Source organism: Penicillium riverlandense (genome assembly GCF_028828495.1).
Source record: "Penicillium riverlandense strain IBT 135883 chromosome Unknown utg000001l_segment0_segment0, whole genome shotgun sequence".
NCBI lineage: Eukaryota > Fungi > Ascomycota > Eurotiomycetes > Eurotiales > Aspergillaceae > Penicillium > Penicillium riverlandense.
In genome coordinates this window covers 1460274-1478735 of record NW_026643194.1, presented here as the reverse complement: position 1 = coordinate 1478735, position 18462 = coordinate 1460274, and the positions used below count along the sequence as shown (strand labels likewise).

At 54.7% G+C, this 18462-nt stretch overlaps 6 protein-coding genes across 6 annotated transcripts; 5 read left to right on the top strand and 1 right to left on the bottom strand.

Moving 5' to 3' along the window:
• Window positions 1–1219: 1219 nt before the first annotated feature.
• N7474_000607 (putative neutral amino acid permease) lies at window positions 1220–3263 on the top strand (the record flags this gene model as incomplete). The annotated part of the gene is made up of 7 exons (XM_057192022.1): window positions 1220–1386; window positions 1440–1448; window positions 1496–1543; window positions 1594–1807; window positions 1864–2006; window positions 2063–3113; window positions 3183–3263. 7 exons carry the CDS (start codon window positions 1220–1222, stop codon window positions 3261–3263), a joined length of 1713 nt encoding a protein of 570 aa, XP_057056975.1.
• Window positions 3264–3820: 557 nt separating this feature from the next.
• N7474_000606 (RNA-binding ribosome biosynthesis protein MAK21) lies at window positions 3821–9075 on the bottom strand (the record flags this gene model as incomplete). Its single annotated transcript, XM_057192021.1, has 6 exons — window positions 3821–4883; window positions 4953–5276; window positions 5607–6529; window positions 6583–7120; window positions 7174–8288; window positions 8344–9075. The coding sequence occupies 6 exons, from the start codon at window positions 9073–9075 to the stop codon at window positions 3821–3823; spliced, it is 4695 nt and encodes a 1564-aa protein (XP_057056974.1).
• Window positions 9076–9248: 173 nt separating this feature from the next.
• Window positions 9249–11446, top strand: N7474_000605 (putative proline--tRNA ligase AIM10; the record flags this gene model as incomplete). Its single annotated transcript, XM_057192020.1, has 7 exons — window positions 9249–9332; window positions 9385–9463; window positions 9516–9559; window positions 9609–9699; window positions 9754–9833; window positions 9886–10015; window positions 10065–11446. The coding sequence occupies 7 exons, from the start codon at window positions 9249–9251 to the stop codon at window positions 11444–11446; spliced, it is 1890 nt and encodes a 629-aa protein (XP_057056973.1).
• Window positions 11447–11730: 284 nt separating this feature from the next.
• Window positions 11731–12358, top strand: N7474_000604 (prefoldin subunit 5; the record flags this gene model as incomplete). The annotated part of the gene is made up of 3 exons (XM_057192019.1): window positions 11731–11794; window positions 11837–12123; window positions 12197–12358. The coding sequence occupies 3 exons, from the start codon at window positions 11731–11733 to the stop codon at window positions 12356–12358; spliced, it is 513 nt and encodes a 170-aa protein (XP_057056972.1).
• Window positions 12359–13136: 778 nt separating this feature from the next.
• Window positions 13137–15386, top strand: N7474_000603 (uncharacterized protein; the record flags this gene model as incomplete). The annotated part of the gene is made up of 5 exons (XM_057192018.1): window positions 13137–13162; window positions 13351–13741; window positions 13801–14390; window positions 14474–14711; window positions 14805–15386. The coding sequence occupies 5 exons, from the start codon at window positions 13137–13139 to the stop codon at window positions 15384–15386; spliced, it is 1827 nt and encodes a 608-aa protein (XP_057056971.1).
• Window positions 15387–15914: 528 nt separating this feature from the next.
• Window positions 15915–18341, top strand: N7474_000602 (origin recognition complex subunit 1; the record flags this gene model as incomplete). Its single annotated transcript, XM_057192017.1, has 3 exons — window positions 15915–16694; window positions 16746–16870; window positions 16922–18341. The coding sequence occupies 3 exons, from the start codon at window positions 15915–15917 to the stop codon at window positions 18339–18341; spliced, it is 2325 nt and encodes a 774-aa protein (XP_057056970.1).
• Window positions 18342–18462: the final 121 nt, after the last annotated feature.

Here is an 18462-nt window from a genome sequence, read left to right as displayed (position 1 = left end):
TGGACCCTAAAATCCTTGGAGGATGGTAAAATACGATCCTGAAGCTTTCTGGGTCCCCAGAACGGCCCCATTGACGGTAATCATGGCATTACCCTTACGTTCACAGAGTTATAGGGGAGATGAGGCCATCGTAGTGGAGTCGCACGTCAACTGTAAAACGGGGAACTGGTTAGCGAGAACGCGGATCGGTCGTTTCTAGTGGACCGGAACTATCCAGGGGCTCTGCAGATGCACAATCTCGGCAAGCCGGTGCGGCCGATCAGTTCAGCACCTGGATAGCTACAGTACATGTCTCCGCGGATCCTGCCTGATCTGCCAGGCGCATTGATTACGTAATTTCTGCAGCACGTGGTCGGGAAGACCTGAACAGAACCGCTGAGCGAGCCGAGAGGAACCGAAGTAAATGTAGACGACGTAACTAACGACAGGACTCCCTCTGTTGGAGCTTCAGACCCATTTGGTCCAGCCCGATGCGCCTCTAGCTCGCTGCCTCGTCTTATGTATGGGGGATGCGCCACCAGAGATTGCGATGATCCATCCATCCCCCACGGATCCGCTCTTGACCGCATTCAGTAAAGCACCTCATCGGCACCCTATCAGGGATCGACAACAGGGTGTTCCCATCCATTCCCATGTTTCTCGGGCCCCCGATACCAGGTGCGCCCGCTCCCCCTTGGCTGTTTCGATGTCCAGTCGGTCGCTTGCGGGGCCAAGGCTGGACGCCACCACTTCACTAAGCACACTCCGTAACAGCCCATCAACTCATGATGTGGGGGCTGACCGGACGTGCACCCGCACGAGGTGCCCCTTGCCGTGAGCCAGGTGGCTAGCCCGCAGCCTCGGAGCGCCCGACTACTGCGAACGGGTCGAATCAGATAAAATTCACTGTTGGGATGGTGAGATTGCTTCCAAGACTTCTGCCCCCCTAGGAAGGCGGAACCGGGCGACCTTGGCCCGGCCAAACGCTACAGCCACGGCTGAGGCTCGAGAGTACGCCTATTGCGGCAGAGTATGGGTGCTCCATCACGTCATGGCGCTTTTGCCCGGCCTCGTTTGTGCACATTTTATTTCTGATTTTCTGCGCCGGTGGAGCCAGGTATTATCGTAGAGTATCTCGCATACCCAGAATCCCCCATTAATTACCCGCCCGTAGTGACTCTGCCCGTATCTGCTATACGGGCAGTAGCGACTCAGATCTGCAGCTCTTTTTAATTAATCAATGTTCCCGTTTTCGCCTTTCTTCTTCCCTTCCCACCCTCTCCCTCAGTCCACGCCCGCTCCTAAACCTTGTCGGCCATCGATATACCTCCCAGTCTGCCCTAATCCAGCACTGACGACATTACCCCATTGTCCGGATCCGGAATTCAACTTCACCATCCACCTCGGGTGAGCTGACTTCCACCTGGTGTTCTCTAGGCCACTCACTCATGTGTTACTAGTGTCCTCCGGTTTGTTCTGTTCAAAGTAGTACAACAGAGCGGTACATGCATACCAGGGCCCTCAACAACGTTTCTTTCGACTCCACCGAGTACCGTCAAGCCCGGTTTGCCCGGTCGTTAAGACAAAAATGGCGTTCAACCACATGGACCTTAGCAATGGAGACGACCGCCGCGATGACCCGGTCTACAGCGACAAGGACGTGTCCAAGCTGAAGGACCTGGACGATCTCGAGGGCCAGGGCCGGCGCCGGAGCTCGCATCACCATGTCACCGCCGTTGACTCGTCCTCGACGTCCGAGAGCGTCGGTCGGCAGATCGAAATGGAGTCGGAGAACAGCATCAAGTATCGCACGTGTAGTTGGCAGAAGGTCGGTGTTCCCCGGTCCACCAGGTGAAACTAATCAATGCTGATGGTGTTACATAGACGGCTGCGCTGCTCTTTTCCGAGTACATTTGTCTGGCCATCATGTCCTTCCCATGGTCATACTCCGTTCTGGGCCTGGTGCCCGGCCTGATCCTCACCATTGTGATCGCGGGGTCTGTGCTGTATACTTCGCTAATTGTCTGGTATGTGCTGTTCATTTTCGAGACAGATTGCGCGGGTGCTGACCCATGTGCAATAGGAAATTCTGTCTGCGCCACCCCGAAATTCGCGATGTCTGTGATGTCGGCCAGTATCTGTTCTGGAATTCGAAGATCGTTTGGTGGGTAACGGCGGTCATGTTCCTGTTGAACAACACCTTCATTCAGGGCTTGCACTGCTTGGTGGGTGCCGAGTATCTCAACACCATGACCGACGGTGCCGTTTGCACCATCGCCTTCTCTTTCATCATGGCGATGATCTCGTGGGTTTTCTCCCTGCCGCGGACGTTCAGCGCTCTGTCCAGGCTCGCAACATTTTCGGCCCTCTTCACATTCGTCTCGGTCATCATGGCCACCGTTTTCGCTGGAATCGAAGGGGAACCCAGCAAGGCTGGCTACAAGAATACAGGACCGGCCAAGTTCCTGGTGGTCGCGGCGCCTGGAACCGGCTTCGTGACCGGAATGAGCGCTTTCCTGAACATCAGCTACACCTTCATCGGCCAGATCACCCTGCCCAGCTTCATCGCAGAGATGAAAGAGCCTCAGGAATTCTGGAAATCGGTCACCGCCGTCACCATTGCCGAAGTCATCGTTTTCAGCTTGGTAGGCGCGGTCATCTACGTCTACACCGGCCAATACACGGCGGCGCCTGCTTTTCACTCGCTCAGCGATGAGGTCTACAAGAAGATATCTTTCTCGTTCATGATCCCGACGCTCATCTTCCTGGGCGTGCTGTATGCGTCTGTCTCCGCGCGCTTCATCTTTTTCCGCATCTTTGAGGGTACCCGCCACAAGGCCAACCACACTGTCGTGGGATGGGCCTCGTGGGCTGGAATCCTCTTTGCCCTCTGGATTGCGGCCTGGATCATCGCCGAGGTCATTCCGTTCTTTTCAGACCTGCTGTCGATCATGAGCTCTTTGTTCGATTCCTTTTTCGGATTCATCTTCTGGGGCGTTGCTTACCTGCGCATGCGGTATAACGACCACGGCCCCCGCTTTTATGCGGTGCGCGGTATTCGCGGCTGGATCGGAGCTATCGTCAACGTCTTCTTGATTCTGACCGGCGTGTTCTTCCTGACTGCTGGCACCTACGTAAGTTTCTTTGATTTGTGCTTTCAGTCGTACGGTTTTTGGAAATGTACTAATCTGTTTCCCCCGCAGGCTTCCGTTGATTCAGTCGTTGTCAGCTACCGTAAGGGTGCATTCGGCAAGCCCTTCACCTGTGCCAGCAACGCCCTTTGAGCGCAGTCCCGCAGGGCGGGAAAGAAGGCTCTCAGTGATGTTGATCTTCGTCCGTTCGTGCATGTGTATCTTTTGAGTCGATGGAGCAGCACTCTCGGCTTCCTCTTTCGCAGCGCCTAACGACATGATCGATGACTGGGACAGAAAGAGGAGTTTCATGTATTTATCATTTGTTTATGTTTTCCTTTTCTTTTTCTTTTTCGGATCTGATTGATGGATTTTGCTCTCCGTTACGTCGTCGATTAAGTCGGATCAGGCTGGATTAAGGATTTGAAAGGGAGTATGATCTACACCCCAGGATTAATGGGTGGACTTTCTGGTTTCTTTGTTTTCTTTTTGATTATTTGGCACGAGATAAGAATACCCCTGCCATTTCGTGCGGTATATTTTCCCTCGGCGAACCCGGAATAGACCAACGTGTTGAACGCCACGACCATTTATATCCCTTCTTGTAACTGTAACATATACTTCCAAGAAAAACATAGCATTGAACATAAAGATGGTATATACACAGATGTCACGCTTCTCCTTTGCTGAACAGGTTCTTAATCTAGACTCTACTGCGGGCGATGGAACTTGCTTTCCACCCAGGGCATGCCCGTAACGCTAGCCTTGCGCACCTTATTCCGCACCTTGACACCCAGCTCCGTGCCCTTCTTGTGCAATCCGTTCTTAACGTACGCCATGGCGATATTAGCACCCCCGAGCGAGGGACTAGGCAGGCCAGAGGTGACGACGCCGACCTCGACCGGGTTTGACGGGTCAGCAAGGTCAACAACGGCGGCGCCCTCACGAGCAGGAGGGCCCTTTTCAATGTTCAGACCGACACGACGCTGGGCGAGGGACTTGGGGCTGGCAATCTGGGGCAGAATGACCGAGGCGCCGTTGAAGGTGGCTGTCGCGGCGTCACGACGGTCACGACCAACGACCCAGCCCAGGGCCGCGGCGGGCGGAGTCTGGGCGGTGGAGATATCATGGCCGTACAGACACATGCCTGCCTCGAGGCGGAGGGAGTCTCGTGCGGCGAGACCGGCCAGACGAACGTGATCCTTGTCGCTGAGGAGGAGCTCCGTGACCTGCTGCGGGAGGGAGGGAGCACCCGAGCTCGGGATGGAGATCTCGAAGCCGTCTTCGCCCGTGTAGCCCGTGCGGGAGATGAGCAGCGGGTGCGCAGTGGCAGAGCCATCGGGCAGCGTCAGGTGCAGTTCGCGGCATTGGCCAAAGTACAGCGTGCTCAGGTCGGCCTCGGCCGCTGAGGCATCGCCCGCCGTGTAGATGTGTCGTTGCAGGATGCTTGCTGCAAGCGGGCCCTGCAGCGCGACCAGCGCGCGGTCTTCGAGGATGTCCCATTTGATACTGTCGGCGCCGTTCTCCGCGCGGTGGGCGTCGATTGCGGTCTGCAGGAAGGCCAGGTCCTCGGTGCGCCGGCCGGCGTTGGTCACAAAGTAGAAGGAGTCTTCGCCGCGGCGGGTGATCACCGTGTCGTCAACGATGCCGCCGGTGCCTTCTTCTAGCAGGCAGGACAGGGTCGATGTGTTCGGGGACAGCTTGTCCAGTGATGAGGGCGTCACTTTCATCAGCAGATCAAGGGCGCCGGGCCCGCTGAGGTGGTGCTGGACCCTTTTGAAGCTTTGTTAGCCGTGTCTCGCTCGCTCGTTTCTTGGGAGTCTTCTGGGCGTGGATGCTTACATGTGGCTCACATCAAACAGACTGGCCTTCTCGCGCGTCCACATATGGCTCTCGACATGGCTCAGATCCGCATACTGCAGCGGCATGTCGAATCCGGCAAAGGGCACCATCTTGGCTCCGTGCGCCACGTGCAGGTCATACAGTTGCGTCTTGCGCAGCGGCTCGCTGGAGTTGGACGCATACCGCACGGTTTGTGCAGTGCGCTTAGGAGCTGCAACATACACCAGAGAGTTTTTGGCGGCGGGCACACGAGGGGCAATTGGTCGCACAGAGCCCGAGGCAGAGGAGAGCTCCCGGCGAAGCAATGTGGAGCTGATAGAAGCGCTGCGGGGAGTATGGAGGGGGCAGCCCGCGAGGCGACGAGGTCGACACCTCGTCGGAGGGAACGGACGCTGGACATGATGAAGAGATGCTGAGGGAATCGAATTGACAGGAAGAAGGAAAGAAAAAGAAAAGGGAACGGACGACAGCAGCAACTCATTCTCGTTCCGACCGGAGAAGAAATGCGATTGCGGGAAAGTCACGTGGAGATACGGATTCCGCGGTGATTAGGTCAGCCGTTATAGATTGTCAGTGCTTGTAGGACGGATGGATATGGATTTGTACAAAATGTAGATGATATAGACAATAATAATAACCGTTTAGACAAGTTACATGCCATCGTCCTCTGCATCCAGCAGCGCCGCATAGTCCTCCGCCGAGGCAAACGTCGGCAGGTGCTTGAGCTTGCGTCGCTTCTTGCGCTCCGATGCCTTGTCGTCCGGCACCTCCACACCACCCAGCTCCATATCCGATGGCAGATCCTCGTCGCTGTCGATAAAGGCCTCGTCGTCCGAGACATCCATATCGAAGTCGTCCTCGTCTTCTTCCTCTTCGTCCTTCTTGGCGGTCTTCTTTGACGCCTTGGAAGCAGCCGGTGGAGGCGGCGACACACCCTCGAAATCACTGACTTCGTCCATATCTTCGTCTGCGGACGCCTCGTCAGACTCGTCGTTGAAGATAACGCCACCGTCATCCTCGCCCTCCTCGGCGTCTTCGTCCTCGTCAAATGCGGACTCCAGATCATCCATATCCAGATCCTCATCGCTATCGTCATCTGCCTCCAGCTCAGGCCGCGAGTCAACGAGCGCCTTCCAGATCTCCGATTCGTTGTCACTGAGACCCTCGGCATCCTCCTCGTCGCGATCAACCGGATCAGTAGTACCCTTGCCCTTCTTACTGCGCGCCTTGTCCTTGTCCTTGTTAACGCGGCTGAAGTATTCGTGGAAGAACACATCTTCGGCAGCGACGTCGTCGGCCTTCTTCTTCCAGAAAGCCTCGGTGTTGAGCGGGAGAGACTTCTGCGACGACTTGAAGGCTTCGACCAGTCGGTCTGCGGCATCACCGCCCGCGAGAGGCTGCATGATCGAAGTTCCCCGGGCGGAGGTGGTTGCCTTGGGAGTGCGGTACACGAAACGGTCGAGGAAGTGGGTCAGTGTATGGATGGTGAGGTCGGGCTTGCCGCTCATGGGCTGGTGTTCCAGGAGGTGCGCGGCATTCACGGAGACAGAGGGGTGGAAGTGCGATGTGTAGGGAAGCTGAGAAACAATGTTAATAACTTCGGTGCTGCCAGGGAAACATAAGAACATACCAATTCCCAAAGACATGTCTTGTCGGCATTGCTGTGCTCGGGATCTCTCTTGCGAGGATCGTATCCATTCGTCGGCTTCGATTTAGTTTCAACAATCGGAGCCGGCTGCTCATCATCTTCATCGGGCATATCCCGGAAGACCTCTTCACCATCACTTTCGTTGTCCTCCGGCTGATCGACGAGGGACTGAAGGCCATTGAAAGTCTTCTCCAACTCGCGGATCAGATAGAAGACACCGCAGACGAAGGCGGGTTGATGCAATCCGAGCACCTGAACAAGCCGCTTCACAAAGGCCTTGACGCGACGTACGTTGACGTCGTTCTTGAGGGCCTTGAAAAGAAGGTTGAGGTAGAGTGACTGCTTCGAGGAGGTAGCCACACGTGGGTCGAGCAGGGACTCATACAGAGTCCGGTAGAACCGATCTCCGCCAACTTTATGGGATGCAGTAAGTTGTTGGATCAGCATAAGAGCCTGGATGCTCGTGTTGAAGTTTGACGAGTGGGTGATGCGGAAGAGTGTCTCAAGATGCTTTGACATGCTAGATGAACAAATTAGTACTGTGTTTTCGAGTAACCAAGTAGAGAAACGTACCTTTCAGAGTCCGAGTTGGTAAAAGGATATGCGCGGTTGACACCTGTCAACACACCAGAGACCAGCTTTTCCCGCATTTCATCGTCCTGAGCTTCTCCCTTGGCAGGCTGGTTTTGGCGCTTGCCTTTGGGGCCTTTATGGCCAGGCTTGCCCTTGGGCGCCGGCTTGTGCGGCTGGGTGGGCTTTAACAGAGCCACAAACAAGGAGAAGTAGATGTTTAGCAGCTTAGCAGCAACCTCCTCCTCTTTGAGACTCAGGACCGTCTGATTTAGCGTGATGATAGCATAGTACTTGGCATGTTGGCTCTGGCCGGGCCGGAACAGCACCTCTTCCACTGCACTGATGATGGTCGGCTTCATCAACGGATGTGCCTGCTCAAGCTGTAGCAACAGGTACGATGCTCGGGAACCAATCTTCTTACTCGGGTCTCCGAGTTTGTTGACCAAGAGCCGTAGCAGATTGGATTCCTGCTCCGGCTTCTCCTTGAGCAGCTCGTAGACGTAGCTGACCGCGCGAGACCGGGAGAATTCGATTTCATCGTTGCACCAAGTCTCTAAGATCTTGAGAATCTCGAAGAACTGCTCCTTGAGCATGTGCTCGTACGCCCACACAATCAGGTGGCTCTTCTGCAAACCACCGGGGAGCGGATCTCGCTTTCCCCACCGACCGCCCGCTCCTTGGAAAGCTGCAACGAGTGACGGCTGGTTTGCAAATGACCTCAGTCGCCGGTCGCTAGGTAGAAGAGTACCCTGGGCGAACATATCTTTCAGTGAACGCAAAACTTCAACGGCTTGGGCACGGCTGCGCTTGCCTCCAAGCGTAATGAGAGTCTCCAGAGCCTTGGTGTTATGCAATGGTGATTCTTGCACGGCGAGAGTCAATGCAGAGATCTTGTCGCTCAGGGTTCCAGACGACATGATGGTGGAGTAGAACTTGTGAGAAGAGGAGGCCGAGGTCTTTTGAGCTTCTGCATACAAGTCGTTTTCCTCTTGCAGCAGAGTGTTGGCCAATTCATGAATGCGGTCGATCAAATGCCGGGGCAAATCGTTCATTTGCTTTGTGTAGGCGATTGGAGGAGGGGGAACAGCATACCAGTCAGATCGAGGAAGGACAGCCTGTATTTGATTAGGATTAGCATGCCGTCTTGTCAATCAAGGATGCATCACTCACGAGCTTGGCATATTCCTTCGGAACTTTCACTTCGGGAGCAGCTGGCTCCGTCGGGGTCTCGTCGACATCAGAATCTTCTGGCTCGCTGCTGTCATCACCGTCCTCATCCTCGCCCTCATCTTCCTCTTCGTCTTCACCCCCCTCATCCACTTCTTCGTCGGCTAGATCTGGCGGCACGACTTGGCCGGCAGCCTCCAACATCTTCGAGAGTTCATTTCGCAGAGAATCTTCGCCGCTCTTGTTCTTCGATTTGGATGGGGCATCCTCGACCTCGGACTCGGAGTCGACACCAGCGAGAAGCTCAAAATCTTCCTCAGTGCCACCCAGGGCCAAAATTTCCTGGCGCAGTGTATCCTCTTGGTTATTCTTTGCCGGAGCATCCGATTTCTCCTTCTTGTTCTTTCCGCCTTTCTTCTCCTCTCGCGCAATCACCTCTCCATTGCGATCGCGCTTCTTGCCCTTTGCAGATCCTTGGTTCTGATCGGCTTTTTGCTTCTCTTTCTTCAGAGGAGCCTCCACAGCAGGCGCCTTTGCCTTGCCGTTGTCCTTCGACTTTCCTTTGCCGGATTTCTGGTCTTTCAAACGTTGTTCAATTTTTTGTCGGAGACCCGCAAAGGCGCCCTCGTCCAGATTGGGCACATCGGGTGTAGTTTGACTACCGGGGGCTGCGACCGCTGCCTCAGAATGAGACTCATTAGCGTCCGAAGAGCGCTTTCCCTTGCCTTTGGCCATGGCGTGGGTGGTTGAGTTGACTTGGCGAGTTGAAAAGGAAAAAAAAGATTGAAATTTGCTTTATCAGCGACGCTCGGACCAGTGCGATAAGCCTCTCCAACAACGCGTGACATGCAACACTTCTTCTTCTTTTGCTTCGCACAATTGATTTGCATACGATTATTCCTTTCTCGATGTTCGCTGGGCTTCGTCCCTCTCTCACATCGAGACGATGGCTGGTGTTGGCCCACCTCCGCGTCCGGCATTGCGGCCTCCATGTATCACCCCCCGAGCTGAACCCAATGAACTCCTGTGTTCTAACCGTCGCAGTATGATGGCCGAAGCCGAGCATCGAATTTCTGGATTCCCACAGGGGGAATTAAGAAGCAGTCAACCGATGGTGGAAAGGGTGTGCCAATTGTCACTCCCTGAAGCATTCTCAAATACTCACAATGTACTAGAGGATGCAAACGATCTTTTGATTCGAGGTGGCTTCTTGCGCCAAGTAAGCATCCTATCCAATGCGGCCCGGACTCTGTCTGACATGATTCCAGGCCTATTCAGGAATCTTCCATCTTCTACCTCTAGGGCTGCGCGTGCAGGAGAAGGTCGAGCGTCTCATCGATAGGCATATGCGCTCACTGGGTAAACTAGAACCCCATGTCGCCCTTTTAAGTCTGGGGTACTAATGAACATTAGGCGCATCAAAAGTATCCCTATCGTCATTATCGTCACAGGAGCTGTGGGAGCAGTCTGGTCGCCTGAAGGAGGGCTCTGAAGTAAGCCCAGCTCTGCTTTTGTCAGGATCACTCCGCTCAAAATGCTGTCCAGGTATTCCGGTTCAATGACAGGAGAGATGCACGTTTCCTCCTCGCACCAACACACGAGGAAGAAATCACAAGTCTCGTGGGGAGCCTGACCACGTCGTACAAGAGCCTCCCGTTGCGAGTATATCAAATATGTGAGATTGCCACTTCCACTGCAAAAGTGAAACACTAATGAAATCTCAGCGAGAAAATACAGAGACGAGCCTCGGCCAAGACAGGGACTTCTTCGTGGGCGAGAGTTCGTCATGAAAGACCTATACACGTTCGACTACAACGTGCCAGAGGCACTCAAGACCTATGAGTCGGTCAAAACCGCCTACACGAATATGTTCAACGAGCTGAAGATCCCGTACCTTGTAGCGGCGGCTGATTCGGGCAACATGGGCGGCAGTCTGAGCCACGAGTTCCATTTTCTCAGCCCTAAGGGCGAAGATCAGGTGGTGAGCTGTTCTCATTGCGACCATGTGTACAATGAGGAGCTTGCAGATGGGAAAACGCACAGTTTCCATGAAGCCGTGACCTCTGAACATGGCTTCCAGACCGATGAGGAGACACCTGTCGCAGGTGGACCGACCATCTCAACTGGCATGTGGTCGGCCATCTCTCATGACAGCAACACCCTGCTTCGGTGTTGGTACCCCAAATTCTCAATGCAGAATGATTCCTCAGAACCCGTGGAACGACAGGTCAACTCGCACGCTGTCAAGGCGATTGCCACCGCGGCCGGAGTCGACCTTGATCTCAGCGTGGAAAATCCGATCCACAAGTGGACTGTTCACGCCCAGTCCCGCAAGTCTGCTACCCAGAAACCACGCGTGCTGGACGTGTATGACTCGCAAGTGCGAGTATACCAGCGTCCACCACTCAGCGATCTCCTCCAGGCAGCCGGATGTACAGCTGCTGACATTGAATACTCGATGCTGGACCGATTCCCCGGCACCGAGAACAAGCTCAGTCTAGTCCGGGTACACGATGGGGACAAGTGCTCGCATTGTGCACATGGGTCATTGACGAGCCACGCCGCCGTCGAAATGGGCCACACATTCCATCTGGGGACACGGTATAGCGAGGTGCTTCATGCGTCCGTGACCGTGAACCCGGCTGTGCTGGAGGGATCCCCAGAGTCTGGCGCCCGACCCCCTGCTACGGAGCAGATTGTGCCGATGCAGATGGGTTGCCACGGGATTGGAGTTTCGCGCATGATTTCAGCGGTAGCCGACCGTCTTGCAGATTCCAAGGGCCTCAACTGGCCGCGTGCAATGGCACCGTACGAGGTCGTGGTCGTCCCAGGTAAAGGATTGGATGCTGTCGCAGACCAGGCGTACGACTGCCTGACGTCTCCATCGTCGGTCCCGGTGGATGCCATCCTCGATGACCGGGATAAGAGCATGGGTTGGAAACTGGGCGATGCCGATCTGATTGGGTATCCAGTCATTGTGGTTGTTGGCAACGGATGGAAGAAGCAGCAGACGCTGGAGGTGCAGTGTCGGCGACTGAACCTGCGTGAAGACGTGCCGTTGGACCGGCTGTCGGCGTTTGTGCAGTCGCTTCTAGCGCAGCTGTGAGAGTATTCTTTGGAGCATATAGCATGTATAATTAGCGGTCCATGTACAATACCTATCTCGAGTTGAGTCCCGTTTATAGTGCGTGGCATTTCTATTCTCCCCCCCGGCTCACCGCTACACAACCCTATTGCCACTACTTCCACTTTTCTCTGCTGGACGATCTGCTTCGAACCTCCCCGCGGCAATTCCACACCACACTCCGGGTGATGCGTGGAAGATAGATACTCATTCTACTAATTCCTCGACACCCTCTCACCTCTTAAAATCAACACCCACCACCCAAGATGTCGGCAGCAAGCTCAAGTGGCGGAGCTCCTCCAGGTTCAAGCAAGACTCCCTCCCATCCCAGTGTCTACGGACATCCAGCCAGCTAATATTTCAATCACGCAGTCAACCTCGCCTCCCTCTCCGTCCCACAACTCCGCTCACTCCAAACACGCCTCACCTCCGAACTGGAACACCTCACCTCGTCGCACGCGAAGCTGCGCGCCGCCCAGGCCAAGTTCCGCGACTGTGTGCGCTCGATCAACGACGGCGTCGTCGGGTCCGCGAATAAGGGGACGGCAGGTCGTGAAGAGATTCTTGTCCCGCTGACTAGCTCGCTGTATGTGAAGGGGACGCTGGCGGATCGGGAGAAGGTGCTTGTGGATGTTGGGACGGGGTTTTATGTTGAGAAGGTGAGTGGATGAACTCGGGGAAGGGAAAGGGAAATCAAAATCGTTGCTGATGAATGGATGATTGGTGGGATAGACACCTGCCAAGGCTATTGCGTTCTATGAGGAGAAGGTCAAGGGCCTGGATATCAATTTGCAGGAGCTGGAGAAGATTGTGCAGGAGAAGAACACCCATCTGCGGGTCACGGAGGAGAGTGAGTGTTTTCAGCTGTCTTCTGCGTCTCCGTCTCAATACTGATATTGTTCTAGTGCTGCGACAGAAGATGCTCAGTGGGGAAGCGGCGCCAGCACAGGCAGCGGCTGCAGGCTAGATACTGTTGGTGGTTGTCGAGATCGATAGAAATAAACCCATTGAACAATATTGTGGTCGAGGAGCGTGCCTTCCTCCTTCATTCACTGCCAGACTACTCTCCCTCTTTCTTTCGTCTTCTCCCACCCAACCTCTCTACCCTCTTCCCTCTTCCCTCTTCCCTTTCCATCCTCTTCCTTGTCTCTCCCCTCCCCATCCTCCTCCCCAGTCTTTCTCCCTCCTTTTCTCTCATGCCCTCCATCTCACGAGCCTGAGTCCTAGTCCAGCCTGTTCCTTCCATACTCAGTGCTTGTAAATATGGAGTGTGTTTACCCTCACACCCTAATCTCATCCTGATTCAACTGACGCCTCCACAGCTACGAGCGGTCTGCAGCAGAGGGCAAGTTCACTGTCTGCTTCAACCCTCTGCTTCGTTCATCCTGCTGATTCATGCCGCAGGGTGGTCGCTTCCTTTGTACAGCCGTGGGAACCAAGCCGCTGGCAGTGCTCCGGCTCCAGCCCCAGCTCCAGCTCCAAAGACCAAGACAGCTCCACCCCACCAGGCCAGCAAGATCATTCCAAAGACCACTGGAAACACTCGAAGCGGTTCTCATCCCACAAGGGGTCTTCGAGCTGGCGCGACTTACCACACGCGTCGCGGGCCGCAGCAGACCGCCAGTCGGCGAACCGTCAGCGATGTGTTCCGAGACTCTCCTGCGAAGGCAAGATGGCGTGCTGGGATGGAACCCGATGGTAAGACCATTCCTTCACTTGCGAATCATACACACTGACCCCAAGGCAGGCAAGGTGAAACTTCCTGATACCTTTGGCACGACCAGACATGCGTAAGTGCCTCCGTCAACGACCTTGTAATCTTGCCTCAAGTTGAACAACATATGCACCAGGTTTGCAAATACTGTTCGATCAATTGCTCCCAGTAGGACTGGTGGAAGGTCGTCGACTGTCAATTGGCGAGCTGATGCATTCGATGCCATCTCTCACAAGACCGGCGCTTACGTGCTGCCCGCAAATTACGGTGATCAGGTATATAACTCTGCCCGTCTTCTCTTCAGAACATGCTTTGACGTTTGCGACAAGGTTATTCAAATCTGGGGGGGCTACAGCGAGGTGACCGCAGCGAAAGACTTGCTTCACGCAGTGATTGCGAAGTGCATGGAGCCCAAACCCTCTTTGAAGCAGCTCGGATACTGGTCGCGGGTCAATGCCTACAAAGCAGGCAAGGAAAGAGACGTTGACGTCCAGGCAAAGCGGGAGCGAAGACTCCAGGAGCTGCGCAAGGCGCCATCTCTGCCAAATGAATTCGAGGTCATGGTACGTAGCCAATACCCCAAGAGCCATTAATTATTTGAGACTAATCGGTACTCGAGCAGCTGATATTCTTGTGGCCATCCGACGGGCCTGCTATGAACGGTGTTCTCGGTGGACAACTCGAGAAGCTAGACAACATTCGGACGACTTTTGACGTGCATGTCTACCAGCAGCGACACATGCCCAACTACATCTGCGTCTCCGCCCATGACAAAGGAGCTCTTCTTCAAGTTATTGAGTTACTCTGCACCATCTGGAGGGAGTTCACAACCAAGTCGGACGTGCAGCTCAAGTTGTACTTGGTCGAGCCGCCCTCGCCTACCATCATGAGAACAAAGATTCTTCTTGAAAAGAGCTCGCGGGTGGCACGACCTTTGCTGCATGGGGTTGAGCTCGGTGGTGATCAGAGACAACACTGGAGCAATGGACAGGACCTGATCCTGATGAAAAACGACTCTCTCCTTCTGACAAAACTTCAAAAGTCCCTGGATACGATCTCCTTTATTCGTGGCCACCTCAGAATGCGTGTTCATTTCGGGACCTTTGTGCTGGATGAGTATCGTCGATCGGAGAAGGGCGAGTGTTCGTATGAGTTCCAAGATTTCCAGAACATGATTCTTCACGAACAGGCGAAAGGCCGACTAGTTCCGGGGTATGTGTCCCCTTGTCTTGGGAGTCACATAGTACTAATTCCTTCTTCAGCCTCCAAGTCGGTCAAAACGAACTACTAGATAGGTGTCTTCGTGCCACCGAATTCCTTGAGCCGCTGAATGCACCCAAGAACTTCAATTCTTTGGCCGAAATCGAGCCCACACACTCCGCATATTTCGAATTTCCTGGCAAAAACAACACAGTCCTTTGTCTTGAAGCAGAATTCCTGAAGACTTCGGGTGCCCGGCGCTTTGAGGCTGGGCAGTGCCGGTGGCTCAAAGCCGAACGGAAGGGAGAGTGCGGCAATCGGCTCCCCCTGCAAGTGGGTGTGATTGACTTCGGCAGGTAGACTCAAGTCTCAGGCCCTTCTTCAAATAATCAGAAGCTCACACTGTACCTTAGATCAGACTGGCAGCTTGAGATCAAGTCGTTCGACTTCCACGATGCCGATACCATCGGCGGGGCCCTGAGAGCTTTCGCACGGTCAATCAGGTTCCAGAACCACCAGGCTGTACAGAGCATTGCTTCCAGCCCGCGGCGAAAGGTCCACTTCATGGCCGAGGCGCCCGTGTCGAAATTCGTCGAGAAAGCTGCCATTCGCTTCCAAGTGAAGGGCACTCGTTACATCTTCGAACTGGCCCGCTTCGATGCATACATGCCACTCAAGACGAAGTTGATTGCAATGGATGACGAGTCTAAGATAACTCATCCCCACTGGCAAGCAAAACCAACTGTGTCCTGGGCGGCTTCGGTGTTCGCCCCAGAGTGGGACAATGCGCTGGGCGAAAATGCCAATCTCCGACCGGGAAATACTGCGGAGCACGGGGGAACGCTGTCAGCTTTTTTCCCTCCAGCTGAGGGCAGGGATGAGGATTCAAGCTTCTGGGACTTCCTCACTGTTGTGAGGAAGATTGCAGATATGCTGGGGCCTGCCCAGCATGCTGAGCAACAGCGCAATGGAGACGTACTCGATACTGATCTGGGGACGCTGTTCTGAAATCTGGTTCGACTGAAGGTGAAGACCTCGGCGGGGATCATATCCGGTGTCTTTGATCGGTGAAGTAGGCATGAATCTCGAAATCATCATGCTCACCATTGCTGAGGACAAGGCCCTCGTCAAGGCCTGGTAGGAGAAGACATCTGGATAGGCCGGTACGAGGAGCTCAGGGGAGGTGTGCGAGCTGAAACGAATTCAGTGGAGGTTGTGGGATTTCTACAGGATATGGATTACCTACGTGGGGTGTGATTGTGAAGCCGAGACGTCAGCGTCCTCGGGCAACCTTCTCGTCGCGCCTGAGCGGCACCAGGAGACTAGGGCATTGTTATCGAATACCAGCAGCCAAGTTTGCATACCCTTAAATTGAATGTGTTTCTTCACCGTGTGTTCTTGATATTGTAGGCCTCAGCGCCAAGGCATACACACTAAACCGAAACAGGAGTAAAGTGGACAGACGCGTCGGGTCGCCGAGATTCTGCCAACCTCCCTTTCTCTTCGATCCCAGAATTCCACTCCACCCCACCGAAAATGGAAGAGGCCGATCTGAAAGACTCCAGTCGGCGCAATGCCCAGCAGTGGATGACCAAGGGCGCCTTGGTACGCGACGACTCGGACGACGAACTGGGCGACGAAGACCTCCCGTGGGATTGGATCTACGAGACAGAAGAAGCAGAGGTCAAAGACGAGCCCGAGGCTACCAATGGCAGCCCAACCAAGTCCGCCTGTCGCCGCCGCTCCTCTCGACCCGCACGCAAACAACGAACAATCGTCGGCGCTCGCATGGGCACCTTCGAGTGCCGATTGGGCCAGGTCGTGCTGCTGAAGTCCCCCGAGGCGGGAAAGGACTGGGCGGGCATCATCACAGAGTTTGTGGAAGAGGAGGACCACGACGAGGAGGAGGAAGGCGGGGTGCTCAAATGCGCCAATATCATGTGGTTCGCCTCGCCGGATGAGTTCATGTCAACCCGCAACAAGCGCCGGCCGGATGTGCTGCCCAATGAGCAGTACCTCACTGCGGATTTCAATGTCAATCCTTTGACATCTATCAATGGCAAAGCGAATGTTATGTCGAAGAACGTCTTCTTCGCGCGATACCCGAATGGTACCCCCCCGAAGGGGAAGAATGAGCTCTCGGAGTACAACAAGTGTATTGTTTGTCGGAGAGGTGTGAATCAGGTGCAGGGGAGGTACACGGACGAATTTGTCTGGGAGGATGTCTACCAGGAGGATAAGATCTTTAACCTCATTACGATTATCAAGGATGGTTTGAAAGCGGCCCGGAAGCGCAAGACTGCCGATGACGCCGATGTAAGTCAACCCGGGTTGAAGGAGATTGATTGGTTCTAATGGGCATTGCAGTATGTCGACGTCAAGGATGAGAATATGGCTCCGACTACGCCTCGGAAGAAACAAAGACTGGCCTCGACGAATACCACCCCCCGATCCCAGCGCAAGAAGGCTTTGACTACGCCTACACATAAGAGGTATAGGACACTTCCTTGTATTGTGATGAGCCTTTACTGACAATGGGCTAGAATTGTCGTCAAAAAGCCACTTGAATTCACTCCACTGGGCACTCGTGTGCTGGAGCCCTCGCACTTTACCTCTCCATATAAGCAAGCACGTACGCTACTGCATGTCTCGACTGTTCCTGAATCGCTGCCATGTCGAAAGACCGAATTCGACACGGTCTACAATCATCTCAGTGCCGCCATCATGGAAGGCACGGGGGCTTGCATTTACATCTCCGGCACACCAGGAACAGGCAAGACGGCCACCGTGCGCGAGGTCATCGCGCAGCTTAACTCCGCCGTGCTTGCAGAGGAGATGGATGACTTTGTCTTTGTGGAAATCAACGGTATGAAAGTGACGGATCCACATCAATCGTACTCTCTGCTCTGGGAAGCCCTGAAAGGAGATCGAGTATCTCCTTCACATGCACTCGATCTTCTCGAACGAGAATTCTCTCACCCATCCCCCCGTCGTGTGTCCTGTGTCGTCCTCATGGATGAACTGGACCAGCTTGTTACGAAAAACCAGTCGGTCATGTACAACTTCTTCAACTGGCCCGCTCTCCGTCACTCGCGGCTCATCGTCCTGGCTGTCGCCAACACGATGGATCTCCCCGAACGAACCCTCAGCAACAAGATCTCCAGCCGTCTCGGCCTCACCCGCATCACCTTCCCGGGATACCGACATACCGATCTGATGCAGATCATCAGCACCCGTCTCGCAAACGTCCCCGGCAACATCGTCGACCCGGACGCCATTCAATTCGCCAGCCGGAAAGTCGCCGCTGTGAGTGGTGATGCGCGCCGCGCCCTCGATATCTGTCGGCGTGCTGTCGAAATTGCGGAACAATCAGCCGACAAAGACGACCCTGCCACCGGCACCGCAGAGTCCCTGCCTCCAACGCCTTCCAAGACACCAGCACGGCAGGACAAAGCACCCGCCGAAAAAGGAAAAACCGGTCGTGTGACCATCGCCACTATCAAACAGGCTATCCACGAAGCAACCTCCACCCCGCTGCAACAATCTCTCCGCTGCCTCCCGCTCTCCGGAAAACTGTTCCTCGCCGCCCTGCTAGCCCGGGTGAAGCGGACCGGCCTAACAGAATCATCCTTCGGAGATGTCCTCGATGAAGCACGTCGCATCGCCGACGCCGCTGTCGCTGTCGCAGGCGCAGCCGGCGCAGGCGTAAAGGGTTTCTTGCTCGGTGAGGGCGCCGGTTCTCGTGTACGAGCATTGGCATTTGCAGCTATGGATCTGATGAACTCAGGTGTGCTGGCTCTGGAGCAAGGCTCCGCGTCAAAGAATTTACTTGGCGGTTCGACTATCCCGACGAGGGGAGATCGCAGCAGTAAAGTGAGGCTGAGGGTTGCGGCAGAGGATGTTAGGGCTGCATTTCGGGAGGATATCGAGGCCAAGGGGTTTGGGTTGGGTGTTGAGAACTGATGTTTTTAGAGTGTATCACAAGCATTGCATTCCTTGGAGTTGATGTCGTATACTTTAGTTAGGTTCTGTGTTAGTTTGCTTTTCTTGAGCGTTCTCGTCATAAATTCTACTGAAATAAGCA